The 26,520-nt window shown below is 46.8% G+C and overlaps 1 protein-coding gene across 1 annotated transcript; it reads right to left on the reverse strand.

Moving 5' to 3' along the window:
* Positions 1–21,771: 21,771 nt before the first annotated feature.
* Positions 21,772–23,520, reverse strand: LOC306927444 (cytosolic Fe-S cluster assembly factor narfl-like; the record flags this gene model as incomplete). The annotated part of the gene is made up of 2 exons (XM_079507195.1): positions 21,772–22,308; positions 22,594–23,520. The coding sequence occupies 2 exons, from the start codon at positions 23,518–23,520 to the stop codon at positions 21,772–21,774; spliced, it is 1,464 nt and encodes a 487-aa protein (XP_079363321.1).
* Between the last annotated feature and the right edge of the window lie 3,000 nt (positions 23,521–26,520).

The raw sequence follows: 26,520 nt of genomic DNA on the forward strand, positions 1-26,520 counted from the left end.
CTGTTTGATGTGTCTAACCTCCGGGCAGAGTACAACGTGTACAAGGCGGTGTACACCGTGGCGCACGCCCTCCATGCCATCATGAAATGCGTGCCAGGGAGAGGGCCTTTCACTACAGGGCACAGCTGTGCCAGTTTGCAGACGGTGCAGCCATGGCAGGTCGGATATACCAATAAAAACAGTTTTCCTCTTTAATGTTTCTAGTTTGATTCAAATTTTTGAATAATAGTGGAAAATGTAACATGATGTCACGATGAGTGACACCACCCATTGGTTAAACCATTGGTTTCTATAGCGTTCTACAGACCCGTTTTTGAAGCAACCTTTTCAGCAAATTCTTGGAACTTTCAATCCCGAAAAGCAACCAGCTTGGCAAAGTAGGCTATATCTTTTGTTGTTTTTCTTGTTTTTTCGCCCCCCTCTCTTCAAAGTTAGACTGGGCCAGCTCTACACTGACTGCATGGGCCACGGCCCGTGTGGCCCAATGGACCCTATACGCCGGTGCTGCCTTGCCCTAGCAGACCCGCTCGAGTGACTTCCTGGCGCTCAAGGGTTCCTTTTGCCCAGACAGAGCTATAGGCAGGGTTCCATCTGCTTGACATGAGCTCCAGACGTCCTTAAAACTCACTTTTGTTGAAGATCGTAACTTCTTTATTACATTTTTTTGTTTATCTGTTTTAGTTTTTTGGAGTATTTTCTGTCTTCTGATTCATGCATTTTAATATTGCTGTATGAAAATCTCCTGTTGATTATTGTATTGTATCTCGGCTACATTGAAAATGAGGGCCTGCCCCTCAACTGTACTCCGAGGTGAAGCAATGTTGTTGATGATGATGATGATGATGACACAATCGTAATGTTTCCAATTATTTGGAGGACTCCTGGGTCCTGGCCCACGCGTTGGGAATCGCTGCACTAGAGGATTGTTGTGCTATAAATACTGCAAGGGTACAAAACAGTACCTGTCTATGTAACTATAGTGTATAATGTCTCATGTTCTTCATTATTCTGCTCATCATCGCCATGTTCTATAGCTTTTGTATTACCTGGAAAAGGTCAACTTCACCACAGCATCCGGTCATCATGTATCGTTTGATGAGAAAGGAGATCCTGACGGGCCAGCCTTCGATATCATGAACTGGGAAACGGATGGAAGCGCAACGTTTCACTATGTAGGCGTGGCCAAGAAGTCAGCCTCCGGAGATGAAGAGCACCTCCTCGATGAAGACAGGATCGTCTGGAACTCTGGAACCCCAAATGTAATTTCAAGCGTCCTAAAATAACGTTAAAATAACGCTGAGCTCAGGGACAGTGTTGATTTCGTCGACTAAAACTATGAAGAAAAATGTTCGTCGACTACCTTTTTTTCACTGAGGAAAACTAAATGGAAACTAAATGAAAACTAAGCTACGATGACTAAAACTAAGACTAAATATACTGACAATTTCGTCAACAAATAAAAACTAGACTAAAATGTGAGGAAGGGACTAGTGGACAAGAGATCCAGTATTATATATATAAGTAATTTTACACTTGGTTGCATGCTGCAAATAGCTGATCTACAATACAGATCTACTACGTTGTGAGCTTGTAGATCGGCTATTTTCAGCAAGTGTAAAAACAGTCATTACGACGGCATCGAGGCCAGCCAAAATACATTTTAGTCGACTAATTCAACTGTAGATTTAGTCGACTACAACCTTATGATATTTAGTCAACTAAAACTAGACTAAAACAATTCCAGGTGACTAAAATGTGACTGAAACTAAATGAAAACTATAGGACTAAAATCAAAACTTTCTGCAAAAAACAACACTGGCTCAGGATGTGAATGAGGTTTAGTTTGGACTGAAATTGATCATCGTTACTTTCCTCCGTATAGCCTCCTCGGTCCGTGTGCAGTGAGAGCTGCTCCCCTGGAACCCGCCTGGCCAGAAGGAAAGGAGAACCTGTCTGCTGCTTTGACTGCATCGCTTGTTCTGAGGGAGAGGTCAGCAATGAGACAGGTTGGTTTACATCAGTAGTTTTGAGCAAGAAAGTACTGCCGAAGCAGACAACCCGCAACACTCCAGGTTAGAATAAAGTTCTTACGGTGCAAGGCTCGAATATACAAGTTGAAATGAAGAAAATGCCAGCACTCATTAGTGAGTATTAATGAGTGCTGGCATTTTCTTCATTTCAACTTACATCAGTAGTAAACCTTTTCGTGTCAAGAACCCCCAAATTGACACTAATTAGCCCGCGGACCCCCATTTGAAAATATATGCCAGGGACCCCCATAAGAGAAGATCTTTACAGCTCTAGCAGTGATTCTCAACCCATTTAATTTCAAGGACCCCCAGTTTGACATGCATTATTAGTCTACGGACCCCCCCATTTAATGGCATTTCTATCTCTGGGACCCCAATTTATATTGTAAAGATTAGATTAACTCTGAGAGATTAGATTAGATTAACTATGTGAGTGTACAAATGGAACCAAATGGACCCATTAGGGTCCATTTGGTTCCATTTGTACACTCTCAGAGTTAAAGACCCATAAGGGTCCATTTGGTTCCAAACTATCATTTAGCTGCGGACCCCCTGGTACTCCCTCAAGGACCCCACTTTGGGAACCACTGGTTTACATCACTAGTCCATGCCCAGGGTTGTTCACAAATCCCAAACTAATTTACGTGCAGACTAGAGACTTGAGACTGCAACTGCCTGTACAGATCCACAGACCGTTGGTATTTTCTTTTGGTAGACAGTGATTTTTTTTTGGTCTACCAAAACAGTGAAAATATCAAAATACAGTGAGAGGCTTATGTCTTTATGCAGGTAAACGCCACCACACTACTCCAGTGGCTGAAGACTTCATGTTCAAGTTCAGATCGATTAAGCATGAGGCCAGAAAGATATCAGACAGACATTCTACATTCATAGTAGGATGTAGTATAGAGGGTATGCGCATGCTTAAAGTGAATGGCAAAGCAACATGCAAAGTGAGTTTAACATTGTTTAATGCAATCAGATAGGACTTTTCTGTTTGGATGTAGGGGCTGTCAAGGCCAGAAAGTAGTGTTTTGCCACTCAGTAGGCATTCCTGCATAACTTCCTGGTTTGATGCAAGGACTGTCTAAAGAGGACGAGTCGCGAAGACCGTACGGGCGACGCCATGTTGCTTATGGTGCTCCATGGAAGGAAAGAAACATGCGCAGTTGAGACCAAGGAAGCTGAACGCGGAAGTGTTGGTTGCATATAGCCCATTTGCGCATGTTTCTTTCCTTCCATGGAGCACCATAAGCGTCTCGTCCTCTTTAGACTGTCCTTGGTTTGATGATGATGTCACGCGCATACTCTCTATAGGATGAAGCAATAGAGCGTCGCAGTCCCGCCCCCTTTCATGACGACGCCAGGCCCAGGAAATAATTCCCAATGCATTTTCCCCATAGACATTTCAAAAAGTATTTATTTAAAGACCTTTTAAGTGTTGTACGAAGCCAACTCTTGTCGTGACAAATCATGACAACAAACTATATATAATATATATATATATACATATAATATTTTGGACCAAACAAATAATTACAACAACAAAAAAAGTGTTGTATCCTGCCGTTGTTTTCTTCTTTCTAATTATTTATTCAGCCCAAAACATTGTGTTTATTGTCATGATTTGTCACGACAAGAGTTGGCTTTGTCCGCGGCGTAAACGTCTTTTTGAAAAGTCTATGAGAAAAATGAACAGGGAATTATTTTCCGGGTCTCTCGAGGGGGGGCGGGACTGCGACGCTCTATACAGGTCATCTTTAGTAGGATTTATAGGATGATATTTTACTTATCCGTGGCTGTTTTTGGTTAGATTCTACGGAGTGCACCAGTTGTCCAGAGGACTTCTGGTCCAGTCCGCTGCAGCGAGACCACTGCGTCCCCAAGAGCGTGGAGTTCCTCTCCTACCACGAGGCCCTGGGTATCGCCTTGACAAGCATCTCACTGCTGGGCACACTCGTCTGTGCCGTTGTCCTGGGGATATTCGTCTATCATCGGGACACCCCCATGGTGCGCGCCAACAACTCGGAACTCAGCTTCCAGCTTTTGCTCTCACTCATGCTATGTTTCTTGTGCTCGCTTCTGTTCATTGGACGTCCCCGGCTCTGGACCTGTCAGCTGAGGCACGCAGCGTTCGGGATCAGCTTTGTGCTGTGCGTCTCGTGTATCCTGGTAAAGACTATGGTGGTCTTGGCCGTGTTCAAGGCCTCCAAGCCCGGGGCTGCAGACATCATGAAGTGGTTCGGTGCGATGCAGCAGAGAGGAATAGTTCTGGCTCTTACTTCCATCCAGGCAATAATCTGCATAGTCTGGCTCGTGTCTGCCTCACCGACTCCTCATAAAAACACACAGTACCACCGTGATAAGATAGTCTATGAGTGTGCGGTGGGATCAACAGTTGGTTTTGCGGTCTTACTGGGTTATATTGGTTTACTGGCACTCCTCAGCTTCGTCCTGGCATTCATGGCAAGGAATCTTCCAGACAACTTCAATGAAGCAAAGTTAATCACTTTCAGCATGCTGATCTTCTGTGCCGTGTGGATAGCCTTCATCCCCGCATATATCAGCTCCCCAGGCAAATATGCCGATGTAGTGGAGGTGTTTGCTATTCTAGCGTCTAGTTTTGGCCTTTTGGTGCCGCTGTTTGGACCAAAGTGTTACATAATGCTTTTGAAACCTGAGAGAAACACTAGGAAGTCCATCATGGGTCGCGGTCCCACCAATACATAGAAATTCAATGGTAAATATAGCTGCAAGCAGCGATAAGACGGGACCAAGCAATAAGCCCTTTTAGGCTACTCAACATAGTTCCACTTTAGGTCATCCAGCGGTATTGCAGCTGTTCGTACGACAGACAGACAGGCAGGCGGGCAGGCAGGCAGGCAGGCAGGCAGGCAGGCAGACAGGCAGACAGACAGACAGACAGACAGACAGACAGTGGCCTCCAAAAATAGCAGACCTACAAGCTCGTTGCGCGACACCGAGTGCCGCGCTACGAGCTTGTAGGTCTGCTATTTTAGACAGACAGACAGATTGTTAGACAGACAGACAAGACAGATTGTCAGACAGACAGACAGACAGACAGACAGAAGCCCCCCAAAAATAGCAGACCTACAAGCTCGTAGCGCTGCACCGAGTGCCGTGCTACGAGCTTGTAGGTCTGCTATTTTAGACAGACAGACAGAGACAGACAGACAGACAGAGGCCCCCAAAAATAGCAGACCTACAAGCTCGTTGCGCGGCACCGAGTGCCGCGCTACGAGCTTGTAGGTCTGCTATTTTAGACAGACAGACAGAAAAGACAGATTGTTAGACAGACAGACAAGACAGATTGTCAGACAGACAGACAGACAGACAGACAGAAGCCCCCCAAAAATAGCAGACCTACAAGCTCGTAGCGCGGCACTCGGTGCCGCAATACGAGCTTGTAGGTCTGCTATTTTAGACAGACAGACAGACAGACAGACAGTGGCCCCCAAAATAGCAGACCTACAAGCTCGTTGCGCGGCACCGAGTGCCGCGCTACGAGCTTGTAGGTCTGCTATTTTAGACAGACAGACAGACAAGACAGATTGTTAGACAGACAGACAAGACAGATTGTCAGACAGACAGACAGACAGACAGAAGCCCCCCAAAAATAGCAGACCTACAAGCTCGTAGCGCGGCACTCGGGGCCGCGCTACGAGCTTGTAGGTCTGCTATTTTAGACAGACGGACAGACGGAGGCCCCCAAAAATAGCAGACCTACAAGCTCGTAGCGCTACGAGCTTGTAGGTCTGCTATTTTAGACAGACAAGACAGACAGACAGACAGACAGACAGACAGTGGCCCCCAAAAATAGAAGACCTACAAGCTCGTAGCGCGGCACTTGGTGCCGCGCTATGAGCTTGTAGGTCTGCTATTTTAGACAGACAGACAGACAGACAGACAGATTGTTAGACAGACAGACAGATGCCCCCAAAATAGCAGACCTACAAGCTCGTAGCGCGGCACCGAGTGCTGCGCTACGAGCTTGTAGGTCTGCTATTTTAGACAGACAGACAGACAGACAGACAGACAGAGGCCCCCTGTCAGACCCCCCGGTCTGTCAGACCTAGGGGGAACAACATATTTATAAAAGCTGACTGAATACAATTGTTTAGAATCTATACCAGTGCTTCTCAATTCGGGTTCCGGTGACCCCCTGGGGCCCTTGGGGGATTTCCAGGGGGTCCCCAGTAAACGTAGGTAATGCAACATCACAATGGTTTGCACATGACTAGACAGCAGCGCAGTCTTTTTTCACGTTTAAAATGTCATTTATAAAAGCAGACTCAATACAAATGTTTAGAATGTATACCAGTGCTTCTCAATTCGGGGTCCGTGGACCCCCCGGGGCCCTTGGGGGATTTCCAGGGGGTCCCCAGTAAACGTAGGTAATGCAACATCACAATGGTTTGCACATGACTAGACAGCAGCGCAGTCTGTTTTCACGTTTAAAATGACATTTATAAAAGCTAACTGAGCATAAATGCTTAGAATGCATGCCAGTGCTTCTCAATTCGGGGTCCGTGGACCCCCCGGGGCCCTTGGGGGATTTCCAGGGGGTCCCCAGTAAACGTAGGTAATGCAACATCACAATGGTTTGAACACGACTAGACAGCAGCGCAGTCTGTTTTCACGTTTAAAGTGACATTTATAAAAGCTAACTGAGCATAAATGCTTAGATTGTATGCCAGTGCTTCTCAATTCGGGGTCCGGTGACCCCCAGGGGCCCTTGGGGGATTTCCAGGGGGTCCCCAGTAAACGTAGGTAATGCAACATCACAATGGTTTGCACATGACTAGACAGTAGCGCAGTCTGTTTTCACGTTTAAAATGTCATTTATAAAAGCAGACTGAATACAAATGTTTAGAATGTATGCCAGTGCTTCTCAATTCGGGGTCCGGTGACCCCCAGGGGCCCTTGGGGGATTTCCAGGGGGTCTCCAGTAAACATAGGTAATGCAACATCACAATGGTTTGCACATGACTAGACAGCAGCGCAGTCTGTTTTCACGTTTAAAGTAACATTTATAAAAGCTAACTGAGCATAAATGCTTAGAATGTATGCCAGTGCTTCTCAATTCGGGGTCCGGTGACCCCCAGGGGCCCTTGGGGGTTGTCCAGGGGGTCCCCAGTTAAAGTAGTTTAATGCGGCATCACAGTGGTTTGAAGCACACGACCAGACAGCAGCACGCAACAGTCTGTTTTCACGTTTAAAATTACATTTATAAAAGCTGACTGAATACAAATGTTTAGAATGTATACCAGTGCTTCTCAATTCAGGGTCCGTGGACCACCAGGGGCCCTTGTGGGATTTCCAGGGGGTCCCCAGTAAACGTTTAAAACACCAAAAGGGGACCTTGCAACAGGTGTGTGTAGTTGCTAATAAAATGTCTTGACACACTGGTGCTGTCATATTATATGTGTAACTCCCTCCGAGCACAGACAGACACAAGTGGTTTCCTTGAAACTGATTTATTTGATTCCTCCAAATTCACCGTGAAAACTATAAACAATACAATAAAACAAGCACGTTACAATTAACATAAATACGACATGACATGCACAGCACATGTAGATGCAAACATTTTACCAAAGTAAAATACAGACATAAAACAAGCAACAAATACCTCGTTGGCTGCATGCAAATAACAAAGAAGGGAATCTCTTCAGTCTTAGGTCCTTATAACCTTTCTTATGACAGTCTCTTGTAACTTAGTCTCTTTGTGTGACCAGTGCAAACGGAGCTGCTGCACCCTGCTGCTGCTAGCTGCTTGTGGCTTGATTGCTTACACAAAAAACCTGTGTACCCAATTTACATTAGCAGACCAAACGAGACACGGAACATGACTTTGACTCTTCAAAATAAAAGCATTACAACAACTTGACACAAATACATGAAATAATGTTTTAAACGTAAATGTGACTTAATTATGAACTCCTTTTAGGAATAAAGCAAACTATATCACCTATAGTGGCAACAGTTACAATATGAATGTGTTTAAATGCCAGTGTAGCTGCTTCACACACACACACACACACACACACACACACACACACACACACACACAATGCAGCAGGCATTAGACAACCTGACAGCCACCAACCTGGCAACCCTGAATGAGCCAATCAGCTGCCAGTCTCTGGTGTGTGTGTGTGTGAGAGAGAGAGTCCTCACAAGTACTGTTAAACAAACTCTACCCTAACGTCACTAAAAAGTACATTAAAACACTTTTTCCTTTCCAAAACAAACACAACGTACATTATGACAATATTTCACCCTTTGCATTGGTAAAATAGACTTTTTCTTTTTTTCCCCCTTCCCTTCCAAAAAAACAAAAAGATAAAATGACCCCAAATCCATGGTTAAGAGTATTCCACGATGGCTCAGTGGTTTGGGCAGCTTCCTATGGTGCCTGCCAGAGGACGCTGGTTCGAGTCAAGATTCGGGACCTCGGTCCAAGGACTAAGGATCCAGAATAAATAAATCAAAATAAATCACTCTTTACCTTTTAGTCAAGGATTGAGGATAAATCAAAAATAAATCACACTTTACCTTTTAGTAGGCATACCATACGTCCTCTTTTGCCCGGACAAGTCCTCTTTTGGGGGGCTGTCCGGGCAGTCCGGGGTGGTTTTATAAATTCCTTCAAATGTCCGGGGTTTTACACGTATCGCCTGTAGTGTATCGCTACGCTCACAGACCAATGTGTATTACAATGCAAGTTCAATGGTTCGTAGTGGAAAAACACTGTGAGAGGTGGACTTTCAGCCCGAACCCCGGAATGTGTATTATTATTCATAACTCTGCATGCGCTGACAGCACTACCACTGGTCCCGACCGCAGATCAGAGAAAGGCTCGCTGGCTGCTCCGCTGTCTGCAGATAGACAGACAGCGGAGAACTATCTCATCATTGACATGCAGAAAAAGTAGGCTACTGTTTTCTTAGCTTTGTGACTGACCAATGAGAAGCAGATTGTATTGTCTGCAAAGGAACTATGGCCCTCATTTATCAACCGTGCGTACGCCAAAATATGGGTGTACGCCGAAATTACCGCAATTTTCGGCATTTACCATTTGCGCCAAAGATTGAAAATGATCTTGTGCCAAGACAAAACTCACGTCTGGTCGGGAGCTGTCGTACGCTTTGTCCTCACCTGTTTTTTGTCGTAGAACAGCGGAGCAGCATTGTTTGACCAGCTGAGAGGCTGTCACAGGCATCTAAACATATGTATTCACTCCTAAAATGTTTATATAAAACTGTATAGGTATATATGGGCTAAATACATATAAGATGTGTCTTTGTGTCATATGAAATTAGTAGGAGATTTCCAACTTTACAAGTAATTAAAATCGCGCAATTAAAAACAATGTTGCAAGTTAGATGCTTAAGCCATTTAAACAGTGTTTTGCATGAGCGCATACATGCGAGGATTTGGGCTGTCTGTGCTGAAATATTTCCATGACGGGACGTTGGAGAGTACTATAGGCTAGTGCAGTGCTGCAGCTGCGGAGAGTCCCAACGTGGGTAGCCTACTGTAGCCTAATCTACAGCAGGCCGATGTCTTTCTGGAGTTACGGTATGTGCAATCTCCTCCTCGTTTAATAAACCCGACTCGTCGCTCGAATGCCAAATGTACCGTGCCAGCGCACGTGGGAACCGCATCGGAGATATAGGTAGGCTACCCAGCCAGCCCACCACCACCAGTGCCCAGCCACTGCAGCGACTGCGAGGCAATCTAAATAGTCTGTCGAACGTGCGGTGCATGGTCAGTTGGTCACGGTCACGGACGGACCACAGTGATAGAGAGAGACAGACAGACAGGACAGGAGGAGCACCTATGCAAAACAGCAGCGTACTGTGTGCCTATTTGTTATTTAATTCATGGTTCACAGGTTCAGGTTTTCGTTCACTAATATATCTTGTTGTATATTAAATTAAAAAGACTTTAATAATTTAATATACAACTAACAACACACAGTGACAGTTGCTTGCAAATTGCGATATGTGCGTGCGTGCTTGCGGGGGGGTGATGCGGGCAGCAAGGGAAGCGAAGCGAGAGGAGAAACAGACAGGGTAGTTATACAGCTTTATTTAATTCATGCAGGTTTATTTATTTAAGATACAACAAGTTGCTTGTGCGTGCGTGCGTCTGTGTGTGTGTGTGTGTGTGTGTGTATGGGAGGGGGCAAGCGAGTGAAACTTTTATTTTCCTGTAACCATGGTTTCCAGGTCGTATTGCAGTTGTTCATGTCGCAAAAACGAGGGCGAGGCTTGATTTTATAGGGCGTGCCAGATTGATTTCAGCCGTCACATTTATCACTGCTAGGAATGAAATTAGGAAGAAACAGCTGTCTGCGATCACTTTGTAAATGCCGACCCGACGTGGGTGTACTACGAATCCTACACTCGAATTTGGGGCAGATTTTACACTCGATTGATAAATGAGGGCCTATGTGTCTGTCACAAATAAAAGTTCTGTCCTGCAAGCCCATGTCATGTCAACACAGACAAGGCAGCTGTGCGCGCGGTGAGTCCTGCAAATTATATTGACCCAATATTATTTTGTACAACCTAGCAAAGCATAAGATATGATGGTTTGGAGAATAGGCTGGTCTCTCTTTTTACAAGAGATAAGCCATTGCATACAGGTTCTCAAACTTTTTAATTTCAAGGACCCCCATAACTCTGAGAGTAAAACCAAATGGACCCATAAGAGTCCCATTTGATTCCATTTGTACAGTATCAGAGTTAAAAGTTATAAAATAGTCCATTTGGTTCCATTTGTACACTCAGATATACAGACCTATAATGGGTCCATTTGGAACCCCCTCAAGGAACCATGAGGGTCCCTGGATCACACCTTTGAGAGCCACTGCTTTAAATAAATACATAACTAATATAGAGCATATTTGATCAATTTATTGTTAGGCTATAGATTATTTTGACATCTGAATTTAACAGAACCACCCACGCACGACACATGCACATGCACGACGTGCACGCGCATGTGCACGTGCACATCCACGCGCGCATGTGTCCTCTTTTTGGTAATTCAGAATATGGTATGCCTACTTTTAGTCAACAAGTCAAAAGTCAAGACAAGGACTAAGGACTAAGGACTAAGGATAAATCAAAAATAAATCACACTTTTTGTCAACTAAATGTACAATTGAAATGTATTTAAGACGCGCCGTCCGAGTTACGTCCCGATAGGCAGAGAATAGTATATATTATTAGCCCTTAGTTTTCCATGCGCTGACAATAGTTGGAAATGACACGTACACCAGGGGGAAACCTTGACCAGGCTATGGTGAGTATGCCAGTATGGCCACTATATGTGTGTACTATGTTGGCAGCAGTGCTCCGTTCACGTTTGTTTATTATATTAGTGCTGTCTGCTGTGATACCTGGCTTAATATGGTCAATACTGAATCAGTCTAAAATATGCTTTGGCGCCCCCTCTTTGCCCCACCTGCTTCGTGGGTGTGGTTTCGACTACTTTGTGGGAGTGGCTTATGCAAATGAAGGGGCGTGGTTCCGGCTACTTTGTGGGAGTGGCTTATGCAAATTTTATGGGCGTGGTTTCGGCTACTTTGTGGGTGTGGGCTATGCAAATTAGTGGGTGTTTCGCTTATGCAAATTAGTGGGTGTCGCCCGCCTACTTTGTGGGAGCTGTTTATGCAAATGAAGGGGCGTGGTTCCCGCTACTTTGTGGGAGTGGGTTATGCAAATTTGATGGGCGTGGTTTCGGCTACTTTGTGGGTGTGGGCTAGGCAAATGAGTGGGTGTTTTGCTTATGCAAATTAGTGGGTGTCGCCCGCCTACTTTGTGGGAGCGGTTTATGCAAATGAAGGGGCGTGGTTCCCGCTACTTTGTGGGAGTGGGTTATGCAAATTTGATGGGCGTGGTTTCGGCTACTTTGTGGGTGTGGGCTAGGCAAATGAGTGGGTGTTTTGCTTATGCAAATTAGTGGGTGTCGCCCGCCTACTTTGTGGGAGCGGTTTATGCAAATGAAGGGGCGTGGTTCCCGCTACTTTGTGGGAGTGGGTTATGCAAATTTGATGGGCGTGGTTTCGGCTACTTTGTGGGTGTAGGCTATGCAAATTAGTGGGTGTCTCGCTTATGCAAATTAGTGGGTGTCGCCCGCCTACTTTGTGGAAGCGGTTTATGCAAATGAAGGGCGTGGTTCCGGCTACTTTGTGGGTGTGGGCTATGCAAATTAGTGGGTGTTTCGCTTATGCAAATTAGTGGGTGTCGCCCCGCCTACTTTGTGGGAGTGGGTTATGCAAATTTGATGGGCGTGGTTTCGGCTAGCCTCGGTCCCAGGCTCACTTAACTGCGAAAAAGAAGAGCCTGGTCACAACCTAAGGCAGAGAAGCTATCGAAATGCGGGACTTCCGCCGTGTAACCCCCCCCCGGAAGTAAACGTTTTTTGACCAATCGCAGCGTTGTGTTCCCGAAAATGTATTCCCGCTGAAATGATCATTGGGTGGGGACTAGTAAACACAGCCGCACCGCGTGACGTAGTTATCTTACACGCAACACTTCCGCCACTTCCGCTGATAGTCTTTTCAGCGTAGGTCTTGCCCAGGGTGGGTTTCGGCTACTTTGTGGGTGTGGTATATGCAAATGAGTGGGTGTTGATAATGCAAATTAGTGGGTGTCGCCCCGCCTACTTTGTAGGAGCGGTTCATGTAAATGAAGGACGTGGTTCCGGCTACTTTGTGGGAGTGGGTTATGCAAATTTGATGGGCGTGGTTTCGGCTACTTTGTGGGTGTGGGCTATGCAAATTAGTGGGTGTCGCTTATGCAAATTAGTGGGTGTCGCCCGCCTACTTTGTGGGAGCGGTTTATGCAAATGAAGGGGCGTGGTTCCCGCTACTTTGTGGGAGTGGGTTATGCAAATTTGATGGGCGTGGTTTCGGATACTTTGTGGGTGTGGGCTATGCAAATTAGTGGGTGTCGCTTATGCAAATTAGTGGGTGTCGCCCGCCTACTTTGTGGGAGCGGTTTATGCAAATGAAGGGGCGTATTTCCCGCTACTTTGTGGGAGTGGGTTATGCAAATTTGATGGGCGTGGTTTCGGCTACTTTGTGGGTGTGGGCTAGGAAAATGAGTGGGTGTCGCCCGCCTACTTTGTGTGAGCGGTTTATGCAAATGAAGGGCCGTGGTTCCTGCTACTTTGTGGGAGTGGGTTATGCAAATTTGATGGGCGTGGTTTCGGCTACTTTGTGGGTGTGGGCTATGCAAATTAGTGGGTGTCGCTTATGCAAATTAGTGGGTGTCGCCCGCCTACTTTTTGGGAGCGGTTTATGCAAATGAAGGGCGTGGTTCCGGCTACTTTGTGGGTGTGGGCTATGCAAATTAGTGGGTGTCGCTTATGCAAATTAGTGGGTGTCACCCGCCTACTTTGTGGGAGCGGTTTATGCAAATTAAGGGCGTGGTTCCGGCTACTTTGTGGGTGTGGGCTATGCAAATTAGTGGGTGTCGCTTATGCAAATTAGTGGGTGTCGCCCGCCTACTTTGTGGGAGCGGTTTATGCAAATGAAGGGGCGTGGTTCCCACTACTTTGTGGGAGTGGGTTATGCAAATTTGATGGGTGTGGTTTCGGCTACTTTGTGGGTGTGGGCTATGCAAATTAGTGGGTGTCACCCGCCTACTTTGTGGGAGTGGTTTATGCAAATGAAGGGCGTGGTTCCGGCTACTTTGTGGGTGTGGGCTATGCAAATTAGTGGGTGTCGCTTATGCAAATTAGTGGGTGTCGCCCGCCTACTTTGTGGGAGTGGGTTATGCAAATTTGATGGGCGTGGTTTCGGCTACTTTGTGGGTGTGGTATATGCAAATGAGTGGGTGTTGATAATGCAAATTAGTGGGTGTCGCCCCGCCTACTTTGTAGGAGCGGTTCATGTAAATGAAGGACGTGGTTCCGGCTACTTTGTGGGAGTGGGTTATGCAAATGTGATGGGTGTGGTTTTGGCTACTTTGTGGGAGTGGCGTGGTATGCAAATAAAGGGGTGTGGAATGCAAATGAAGGGGCGTGGTTCCGGCTACTTTGTGGGAGTGCTTATGCAAACGAAGGGGAGTGGTATGCAAATGAAGGGGAGTGGTATGCAAATGAAGGGAGTGGTATGCAAATGAAGGGCGTAGTATGCAAATTAAGGGGAATGGTATGCAAATGAAGGGCGTGTTTCGGCTACTTTGTGGGAGTGGCCTGGTATGCAAATGAAGGGGCGTGGTTCCGGCTACTTTGTTCGATTGGCTTATGCAAATGAAGGGGCGTGGTATGCAAATGAAGGGGAGTGGTATGCAGATGAAGGGCGTGTTTCGGCTACTTTGTGGGATTGGCTTATGCAAATGAAAGGCGTGTCTCGGCTACTTTGTGGCATTGGTTTATGCAAATGAAGGGGTGTGGTATGCAAATAAAGTAGCCGAAACACGGCCCTTCATTTACATAAGCCACTCCCGCAAAGTAGCCGTAACCACGCCCTTCATTTGCATAAGCCAATCCCACAAAGTAGCCGAAACACGGCCTTCATTTGCATACCACACCCCTTCATTTGCATACCACGCCCCTTCTGCATACCACTCCCCTTCATTTGCATACCACACCCCTTCATTTGCATAAGCCAATCCCACAAAGTAGCCGAAACACACCCTTCATTTGCATAAACCGCTCCCACAAAGTAGACGGGCGACACCCACTAATTTGCATAAGCGACACCCACTAATTTGCATAGCCCACACCCACAAAGTAGCCGGAACCACGCCCATCAAATTTGCATAACCCACTACCACAAAGTAGCGGGAACCACGCCCCTTCATTTGCATAAACCGCTCCCACAAAGTAGGCGGGCGACACCCACTAATTTGCATAAGCGAAACACCCACTAATTTGCATAACCCACTCCCACAAAGTAGCGGGAACCACACCCCTTCATTTGCATAAACAACTCCCACAAAGTAGCGGGAACCACGCCCCTTCATTTGCATAAGCCAATCCCACAAAGTAGCCGAAACACACCCTTCATTTGCATAAACCGCTCCCACAAAGTAGGCGGGCGACACCCACTAATTTGCATAAGCGACACCCACTAATTTGCATAGCACACACCCACAAAGTAGCCGGAACCACGCCCTTCATTTGCATAAACCGCTCCCACAAAGTAGGCGGGCGACACCCACTAATTTGCATAGCCCACACCCACAAAGTAGCCGGAACCACACCCATCAAATTTGCATAACCCACTCCCACAAAGTAGCGGGAACCACGCCCCTTCATTTGCATAACCCACTCCCACAAAGTAGGCGGGCGACACCCACTAATTTGCATAAGTGAAACACCCACTAATTTGCATAACCCACTCCCACAAAGTAGCGGGAACCACACCCCTTCATTTGCATAAACAACTCCCACAAAGTAGCCAGAACCTCGTCCTTCATTTACATAAACCGCTCCCACAAAGTAGGCGGGGCGACACCCACTAATTTGCAAAAGTGACACCCACTAATTTGCATAGCCCACACCCACAAAGTAGCCGGAACCACGCCCTTCATTTGCATAAACCGCTCCCACAAAGTAGGCGGGCGACACTCACTAATTTGCATAAGCGAAACACCCACTAATTTGCATAGCCCACACCCACAAAGTAACCGAAACCACGCCCATCAAATTTGCATAACCCACTCCCACAAAATAGCGGGAAGCACGCCCCTTCATTTGCATAAACCGCTCCCACAAAGTAGGCGGGCGACACCCACTAATTTGCATAAGTGACACCCACTAATTTGCATAGCCCACACCCACAAAGTAGCCGGAACCACGCCCTGCATTTGCATAAACCGCTCCCACAAAGTAGGCGGGCGACACCCACTAATTTGCATAAGCGAAACACCCACTCATTTGCATAGCCCACAGCCACAAAGTAGCCGGAACCACGCCCTTCATTTGCATAAACCGCTCCCACAAAGTAGGCGGGCGACACCCACTAATTTGCATAAGTGAAACACCCACTAATTTGCATAGCCCACACCCACAAAGTAGCCGGAACCACGCCCTTCATTAGCTAAACTGCTCCCACAAAGTAAGGCCTAAGTTAGCGAGAAAAGTCGCGAAATTCGACAGAACAAATCCGAGACCATCACCGCAACCGGGTCGTGGCCCCGATCGCAGCCGTATAGGGTTTGGGCCAAACGGACATACGGTCGCGACAGTAGCCCTGCACGAAAGCCTCGAAATTTTTCGACTTTGACGCGAAAGTCGCAGAACAAATCCGAGACCATCACCACGGCCGGGTCGCGGCCCCGATCGCAGCCGTATAGGTTTCGGGCCTTGAACGAACGCCTACAAATTGCCGACTTTGACACGCGACAACGCGCCAACGATAAAACATCACGGTCCGACGTTCGGATATGTCGGAGAGCCAGCCGAGACGAACGGTTCGGTGTCTCGGACGTACGCCTCCGACAGTCGTACAAAACGTCCTTCACTTTGGCTCTGTGCATGCAGACACGTCATAGACCCATAGACTCTAACAGCGTCCTGGCTGAAAAAGTGAAACGAGACCGCGCCTCCTAGAAAGGTCGCCCGAGAACGTTCTATAGATCCATGCGTGCGTCTCCGGGAGCTCTATAACATATCCGAAAATCAGCCTGGAAGGCCTCACCGTCGTGGCGTTCCAGTGAAGCAAAGTTTGACGTTCACGCGCGCCTACGCCGACGATCGTAAGTCTTTTCGGGATGGGCCGAACACCTCTGCGATCGCGGCGACGAGCCGATCGTCGTGATGGTCTGAGTTTTTTTCTGCTACCTCGGGAACCTCAAATCTGACCCGAGGCCTAGCGTTGCAGTGTAGTTCCCTTTATCGGACGCTTGTAAGAGTCCCACAAAATCGAGACCAACGCCATTTTATTTGCCATGGCCTGAATATGGATATTCGGGGGTGTTACATATTTAAAAAAATATCTATCACTTAATTTTTAAGGCATTTGGCCCAAAGGTCACCATGGCAGTCTTTCAGCTGACCTTTGACCTTTGCAAACGTTGTGGAAATTCGAGACCGGTTCCATTGGATTCGACATGTCCTGAATATGGATATTGGAGGTTCTTACATATTTTTTTTAATATATATATCACCCCATTTAAAAAAAAATGTGGCCCAAAGGGTCACTGTTGCAGTCTTTTTGCTGACCATTGACCTTTGCAAACGTTCTGGAAAGTCGAGACCGGCCCCATTGAATTCGGGACACTCTAAATAGGAATAACATGTCTCGTTTGCGAAGAATAGGGTTAGGGAAAATGTTTTAAAGGGGTGTTTTGTCTGTTTTCACTTCTGTGGAGAGAGGGGAGAGAGGAGGGAGAGAAGAGGCAGTCTTTTTGCTGACCATTGACCTTTGCAAACGTCCTGGAAAGTCGAGACCGGCCCCATTGAATTCGGGACGCTCTAAATATGAATAAAATGTCTTGTTTGCGAAGAATAGGGTTAGGGAACATGTTTTAAAGGTGTGTTTTGTCTGTTTTCACTTTTGTGGAGGAGAGGAGAGGAGGGCCTCTCCACTCACTGGCCATGTAATATCTATATCTGGCCACAGAGTGGGTGTGGAGGGGCTGTGGCGCTGTTCTGAAATCCACTGCCAGATGCCTGTATTTTCTTTGACTCTCGTTTCTCTGACTTCCTGTGTGTGTGTGTGTGTGTGTGTGTGTGTGTGTGTGTGTGTGTGTGTGTGTGTGTGTGTGTGTGTGTGTGTGTGTCGTGTCGTCTCGTTCATCTGTTTACTTTACTTATTCACAGCTAAGAATCACATCAAGGTCTGTGAAACAGTGAATGAATAGCTGACTCTGTCGCGATTTTGGCTTTTTTAAGTTGTTTATGTTTTTGGAGGAGATTAATGCCCTGGATTATATGTTTTCGTGACACACATGGAGTCCCGAGAGGCAGCAGAAAGTGACAGGTACTGGTCGTCCCTGTGATTAAACGTGATTCTGTTCTTTGGCTATATAGAAGTGTCTATTTGTACGTCTCTAAATGTTTTGATGAATTGAACATGGTGGACCCTCTTGTAAACAAGTGTAATGCTTAAATGGGTCGTCCACTCACAGTTAACAGTCTTTGTATTGAGTTTGTGCTTGAAATGTACTGTAATTCTGCAAACTGTTAATACATATTTCAATCAATCAATAGAGGGGGGTGGGTCTTTGTGTGTGCTGTTGGCCTGTCTTGTCCCCCCCCCCCCACTGTAGTGTGTGTGCACATGTGCACATCTTGTTACCGGGGCGGACCGGGGGGTTTTCCAAATCACCCAAATCACTGAATGCTCCTTAAAAATTTTGAAAATTGTGAAAATGTGGCACAAATCTTTGAATATACTCTATTCTCTATTTTAACTCAAATATTTGCTTCTGGGGGGTGCCTGGCTGGTACACAACATTTCCGGATGGGGTCAGCTGCCGAATACGGATAATTCTGGGCCTGGGGTCCTTGACATGGAATGGTTTGAGCACCGCTGATCATATAGAAACAGGTTATTCAGAAAACTTGTAGATGACATTTTGTAGAATCTGGTCTCAGGTCTTAATGGGTTATTATCTCAGAAGTGGGTTGTACATCCAGTTCGTGGCTGGTGCTGGTCACACACATTTCACTGCCCCTGACAAGTATGACAGTACTGTCCTTAAGTACAAATCTGAGGTACTTTTACTTCACTTGAGTATGTCCAAATATCAGTACTTTCACTTCTACTCCATTACATCTCAGAGTCGAATATTGTACTTTTACTCCACTACAATTATTTGAAACCCTTAGTTACAATTAAGTTACTTTGTTGAATTTGATTATTATTACAAAACACATATTAACCACTTCAGCTCTATACATTTCGGCCATTTGAAAATAGCTGATCTACAAGCTCACAATGTGTCATATTGTGAGCTTGGTAGATCTGCTATTTTCAAAAGATTTTTATACTTTTTATACAACTTGTGAAATGGGGGCATTCTGCATAATTAGTACTATTAGTACTTTCTACTTTTGGTACTTTAAGTACAAAATACTTTTGTACTTTTTGACTAATTGTAACAGTGTTTCTACATTGCAGTATTGATACTTTTACTTACTTAAGAAGAAAATGTACTTTTTCCACCACTGTATATATCTGTTATTATATCTGCTGCTATTTTAACTGCCTCACTCCATTGTCATTTCGTCTAACTGTGCACCATATGTAGGTATACTTTACATTACATACAGTATATATTATTTTACTGACCTGTTTTCCTTGTTCTTTCTTTCACTCTCTGCTTCTTCCCTTTACTGAAAAATGCAGAGAGCTTTTACCAAAGAATTATTCAATTTCACCCACGTTTTTACACCTGTAAAGCTGTCATGTGACAATAAAATTGAAGATGAGTTAAGTTGTAAGTCGAGGATTTCATTATACTCCTGACACATTTCACTACGGTATGATTATGTTTCACATCTGTACTTTGTAAATTAATTTCAGTTCATCATGAACTCTCCCTGCAGAATCAAAATCCACCCGGTTTCACATGAATAATTCTTCAATATAGTGTCCAGTTTGGACAATGAGAAACAGTAGTGTGCATTGGGATGCCTAGTGGACAGTGTAAGCTGCGAGCTCTACCACTGGTTGTTGCCTGTTGGATATATCATAGAAAGATCACACCCGTGTGAAGTGAGGGGCGCTAATATATTAAAGTCTTAACTCATGTTGCTAATAGGTGATGTAATGGTGATCTTAAAGAAAACGGTGTCAAAACAAACATTACATTCTCTTTATTGTTAATTAATGGCATTTAATGTTTGTGTTGGGGACAAGATGACGTAGATTTTCCCTTAATTCTTAATGGCGGTTTTAAAACCAACATTGAACTAAACACAAACTGTATTTAGGAGGGGCTTAGCGCCCCTCAATAACATCAGTTTACGGTAAGTAAAGCGATGGTACTTTCTGGCGTTGACAGCCCATACATCCACACAGAAAAGTCCTATTTGATTCCATTAAATGACTTTAGTTTAAACAACATTAAATTCACTTTGTCATGTTTGCCACTCGATTTGCCATTCACTTTATGCATGCGCATATACCCTCTATTAGTTAAAAGCTGAGGCTAAATAATTTGTGTTATTTTGTTAATTTGTGTTGTGATAAGTAGATGATACTGGCATGATACATGATGCTGACCATGATACTGTTATTTTACTGACATGATTCTTGACACAGAAAGTAGGTCATTGTTATGAAACAAACACGTTCCAGAGAGAAAAAGGATAATTTGAGGTGCTTGTTTAATACAATCACAACTTTCTGTTTGGATGTATGGATGTCTGGAACTTTCTGTTTGGATGTATGGATGTATGGAACTTTCTGTTTGGATGTATGGAACTTTCTGTTTGGATACGGATGTATGGAACTTTCTGTTTGGATGTATGGAACTTTCTGTTTGGATGTATGGAACTTTCTGTTTGGATGTATGGAACTTTCTGTTTGGATGTATGGAACTTTCTGTTTGGATACGGATGTATGGAACTTTCTGTTTGGATGTATGGAACTTTCTGTTTGGATGTATGGAACTTTCTGTTTGGATGTATGGAACTTTCTGTTTGGATATATGGAACTTTCTGTTTGGATATATGGAACTTTCTGTTTGGATGTATGGATGTATGGAACTTTCTGTTTGGATATGAGCGCCCCTCATTTCACCCGTGTGAAATGAGGGGCGCTCTTGTCCATCGTACATCAATTTATGTTAGCGGACATTTGACATTGCTAGAGGTGGTCCCTCATTGGCCAAGCGCTCCCACACCAACATGTGATTGGTTAGCCGATTTGCTCGTTTAAATATGACGTAAGTTTTCCCTTCAATGTCAATGGCGTTTAATGTTTTGATGTTTAATTTACGTCATATTTAGCAGAATTCTGACGTCATTTCTCGGGTGCGGGGCAATTTGCGTCCTCACTTTTCCGTCCTCACTTTTCCGTCTTCACTTTTCTGGCCTCACTTTTGTCTTCAATATGTACTTTGCTCAGCCAATCAAATCATCGCTATGGGGTGATCAGCCAATCACAAGCAAAGGTTTGTGTTCACACAAACCCGGAAAGCTGGGCATAGGAGGGGCTAGCACCCCTCAAATATCTAGTGTTGCAAATTGCAGCTATGCTCAGACAAGCCAGTACAGAGAGAGCATTTGGACGCACAGCACACTATAGCGGGTGTGTTCACTACCACTTAACACACCCCGGGGGTATTTGTAACCATTAAATCAGGACGCCCAGCGATTTGTTTCTTCAGGACCTATTTCAAGGTGGCTCCGCGCCATTTTGGGAAGTAGCTGAAGTAGCAACATGTAGCCAAAACACTGCCGAGGCGATCGACAACAATGGGAGGTATGATGAATTCGGGACCGCGATGGGCCGTCAAAAACATAACCTTTGCTTAGAATTGGACGGAATGATTTAGATCAAGAGTTATTCACGTTTTAAGATTTTCGGTCTCATCGGTTAAAATGGGGGGGAACATTTTCGATGACGTCCCAACCGGATCGAATGTTGCGCAACAGACGCTCCCAGCCTGTGGAGCGATGCGATCGGTTTTGATATCAATAAATCTCCATCCTTTTATTAATCTCGTTACTAATTGATAGAGCGGAGAACTCTGTCCTTGCCGGTCATCTTCTCCACAGTAGCAGGTGTGTTCACTTACCACTTAATATTGAGCACGGTGCTTATCTTCTCCACAGCGCGATAGCGGGTGTGCAGCAGCGCCCGGGCCTTCTCCTCCCCGACACCGCGGAGCCACGTGCGGTAGAGCTCGGCCGCGCGCGCGTCCTCCTCCGGCAGCACCAGGGGGCGCTCCGCCCGGTACAGCCGCTCCACCTCCTGGATCAGGAGGTCCTTGCCGTCCTTCGCCCGATCGGGCCTCACCTGCCCGCCGCCGTTCACGCAGCCCGACGGGCACGCCATGACCTCCACAAAGTGGTACGGCGACTTGCCCCGCTTCAGCTTCAGGACCACGTTCTGGATGTTCCGGAAGCCGTAGGCGGCCGCGAAGCGCAGCACCACCTCGCCGTCCTTCTCCAGGGTCACCTCCTGGAAGTCTCGGTTTTTCGTCGTCTTGTACGCGAGACCCTCCTCGCCGACCTCCACTCCAAACAGCCGCTTGGCGGCGTGGGTGAAGACATGGTGGAGGTAGCCCCCCGAGCTGCTCCCCGTGCGGCTCAGCGAGCCCTGCTCCTCCTCCTCCCCGCCCCCCAAACTACTCCCCACATGACTCACAAAGTCCCCCTTCTCTTCCTCCTCCCTGCCCCCTGAACTACTCCCCACATGACTCACAAAGTCCCCCTTCTCTTCCTCCTCCCTGCCTCCCGAACTACTCCCCACATGACTCACAAAGTCCCCCTTCTCTTCCTCCTCCCTGCCTCCCGAACTACTCCCCACATGACTCACAAAGTCCCCCTTCTCTTCCTCCTCCCCGCCTCCCGAACTACTCCCCGCGTGGCTCGGCGAGTCCTTCTCCCCGACGCTGAATATCTCGTCGAGCGGCTCCGGCTCCACGTCAACGAGAGACGTTCCCTTCTCCCGCAGCAGCGTCAGAACCTCGCCCGAGGTGATGACGCAGTCCACCTCGCGGGCCTCCCCTTCCTCCAGGTAGAAGTCCGGCCTGGAGGCCTCCAGCTTCTTGTCGTAGCAGGGCATCACCGCCACGTGGTAGACCCCGCCCGGGCTCAGCCCCCGCCGCGCGGCGAAGTAGCCCTTGACCAGCGAGCCCGTCATCTGCTGCGGGGAGCGTGTGGAGCTGATGTACGGCAGCACGAAGCCGCCATGGGTCTTCTCGGCGTAGCAGACCCAACCGGGGCAGGCGGACGTCAGCATGGGCAGGGAGTCTTTGTCGTCGTCCTTCGCCTGGAAGCGCCGTACGAACTCCTTCTGGCTCTCCAGCAGGCTGAGCGTCCTGCCGAGGCCCGTGTCGAACACGTGGTGGACGCCCAGGCCTCGGAGGAAGGAGGCCAGCCTGCGGCCTGTCTCGCCGCTGCTCAGGCCGTAGTGAGCGGCCAGGGAGGCCCTGGACTGTGGCGACAGAGACACCACCACCACCTTCGTCTGATCCGCGGCGGCGGCGGCCGGCCTGTTGTTGTCGTTGTTGAGCAGCACTTTGAGGAGCTCCGTGTGGCTCTGCTGGGCCACGAGGACGCTCTCGGCGGACGTGACGCAGCCGCTGCATGCCAGGCAGTCGTCCAGCGTGATCTTTGCCTTCTCCAGCTTGCGCCTCGTGCCGTCCCGTTCCACCTGGAAGTAGCCGCCGCCGTCCTCTAGCTGGATCCTGGCCGCGGCGGACTTTTTGCCCGGCGGTTTCCGCTCCAGTTTGACGGGTTTGACGCAGTCCTGGGAGGGGGCGATGAAATCGTCGAGGTCGGTCAGTTGCAGCGCGCTGCTGAAGTGGGAAGCCATGTTGGTTACTAGAGACATTAGTTACGTAATGTGGTTCACCACCTCGTGTTAGTGAAACCTGTTAACGGTCTGATGAAAACCAATCAGATCAGAAACGATCTCGACCGTCTGACTGCCGGTTGAGGCACCTGGACCATCTCTGCAGTGGCAACTTTGTAGAATTAAGTGCTGTTGTGTGTACACTTATATTGGTACAGTGACACAATCGGGCGAGTTGGGAGATTTTGCAGGTTCTCCATATATGGGCAAGCCAATCAGCTTAGGAGAATGCCTCTCCCAAGTTGATTTGTATCAACTCCTGCCTGACCCAACTGGCTTGAGAACCAGACCAATAACACCAATAAATGCATGCATTTCATGCACGCACACACACACATTAGAGAATGACTCAAAGTACATGATGTGTTTTGAGTTAAGATTTCATGTTGCATTCTGTTTGAATATAGTTTCTATAGTTCTACAGGAAATGCTGTAAATTATGTATGGTGCTTTTGAGGAGCGTTAGCTTGTAGATCTGCTACTATTATCTGTCTGCTATTATAACAGTTTTTGGAAATATGAGGTTTCCACGCAAATCTTGCCGTCTCTCCCCAAAATGTTTGGAGGTATTCAATAGAGGGTATGCGCATGCATAAAGTGAATGGCAAATCGAGTGGAAAAGTAACACTGTTTAACGTTGTTTAATGCAATCATATTGGACTTTTCTGTGTGGATGTATGGGCTGTCGAGGCCAGAAAGTCATTTTTTGCCACTCAGTAGGCGTTCCCACATAACTTCCGGGTTTGATGATGATGTCACAGCTCTATTGGTTCATTGGTCTACTGGCAGACAGCGTGCACAAGAACTGTGAGTCTGATGGGGTGAGCAGTTAATTTGTGAGATTTATCTCCGGAAAAAAAGTATCCACAGAGAGCTTTTTTCTAAGGGCGGTGGAGCACTTTGAACCCTCTCCTAGAACCAGTGATTCTAAGGGCGGTGGAGCACTTTGAACCCTCTCCTAGAACCAGTGATTCTAAGGGCGGTGGAGCACTTTGAACCCTCTCCTAGAACCAGTGATTCTCAAAGTGGATTCCAAGGACTCACTGGGTTCAAAATCTGTATAACTCCATTTGAGAGACATGACCGAGGTCACAAGGTCACGGTGACCTTTGGCCTACTTTTAACCTAATCTAATGTGTCCCAGACAGAAGTTCAGTAACTAAGACGTGCTGAGAAGTAAGTACTGTCTGGGAATTGATGGTGGTAGGTGTTGCTCTCCACCTCAACAATCCATCTAATCTCACACTGGGGTCAAGATAGAGACCCTCGTAATGCCTCTGGCTATAGGCCTATCTCACAGCATTTCCCCGCCCTCTTTCCACGCCCCCTTTTGGAGCTAGTGGTGTTATTTTTTTTGCGGTCCATAGGCTTCCATGTTAAAAGAGGTATTTTCACAAGCCACAAACTACCGTTTTGTAAAGGTAAGGTTTATTCTACTTATTTGAGTTGTTATACCATTGTGTTTTCTTCATATTATTATCGGTCTTTGACATTTTAACATTAGGAAATGTACTTAGATTCTCCAGAGAAAAAAAGTGTAAATGCCTAATGGTAAATGACACCACTATCTACCGGAAGTGGGCGTGGAAAGGGGGCTGTGAGATAGGCCTATTGGCTGGCTGTCGATGCAAAAGAATCACAAAAAAACACATGCAGAAATACACAAAATAAACTAAATCATTACAATTAAGGTGCATGCATGAGCTTTTGTTATTCATTTTCGTAATGATTCCTGACATACGATATATGACATCAAAGATCTTCAAACTTTGTCACGATCCATTATACATCCATTATAACATTATTAAAGTTAAATACTTAAAAAAATATGAAATAGAGAAGGGTATTAAGTTGGCCTGTACACACACACACACACACACACACACACACACACACACACACACACACACACACACACACACACAGACAGACAGACAGACAGACAGACAGACAGACAGACAGACAGACAGACAGACAGACAGACAGACAGACAGACAGACAGACAGACAGACAGACAGACAGACAGACAGACAGACAGACAGACAGACAGACAGACAGACAGACAGACAGACAGACAGACAGACAGACAGACAGACAGACAGACAGACAGACAGACACGCACGCACGCACGCACGCGAGAGAGACAGAGACGGCCCCTCTTTATAGACTAGCTGCTATACGGAGCAATGCTGTAAAAAAAAACGTGGTCACCACCGTTCGTGCCTTGGCGAGGCCTAGAAAGAAAAAATAAACGTTTAGAAGGAAAAGCCGAGCGTGTCGACGTCTCAAGACGAGTCTCTTGCCTACGTTACGTGGAGCCGCCCGGTGGTCCTTCCTCTTCGCGGCGGCCGAGGCGTCGACTGGACCGCCTGAGACTATTAACGTTAACAATAGGATCCCGAGCGATAACGTCGCGGTCGGGAGATGGGTTGGGAGGAGACGCCCGGCTGCTGGGAGATTCCGCAGCATTTCTACTATAGATGCTGGGCATGGTGGGCCTGCTCTCGTTGTCTCTGTGCGCGCTCTCCCGTTGCACGACCTCCCGCTGCACGCCCTCAACGTGTCCGTGTCTCTCGGAGACCATGGACTGCACATTCTGAACCGCTCCGGTCACCGTGGATTCGATCGTCTCCAGCTTCTCCTGGAGCACGCAGATTTGCCTTTCGATCTTCTTCCACAGGCAATATGTCGCAGTCAGCACGCCGACGGCGATGGCGAACATTAACTGAATGATTATCATCATCTGGACGGGTTTGGGGTCTCTTCGGGGAATCCCTTGGGAGTCGACTCGTAGATAGTATGATTGAGAGTGCCGTTTAGCCGAGCTTATATATACACGATCAAAGGTCTACGTCACATGGGCGGAAAGAAGTGCTGTGATTGGACGGTTTTTCTCGGGGTAGTAGATGTGGTTAGGCCAGTGGTTTTCAACCAGTGGTCCAGGGACCACCAGTGGGCCTT

This window comes from Electrona antarctica (genome assembly GCF_951216825.1).
Source record: "Electrona antarctica genome assembly, chromosome: 8".
In the NCBI taxonomy this organism is placed as follows: domain Eukaryota; kingdom Metazoa; phylum Chordata; class Actinopteri; order Myctophiformes; family Myctophidae; genus Electrona; species Electrona antarctica.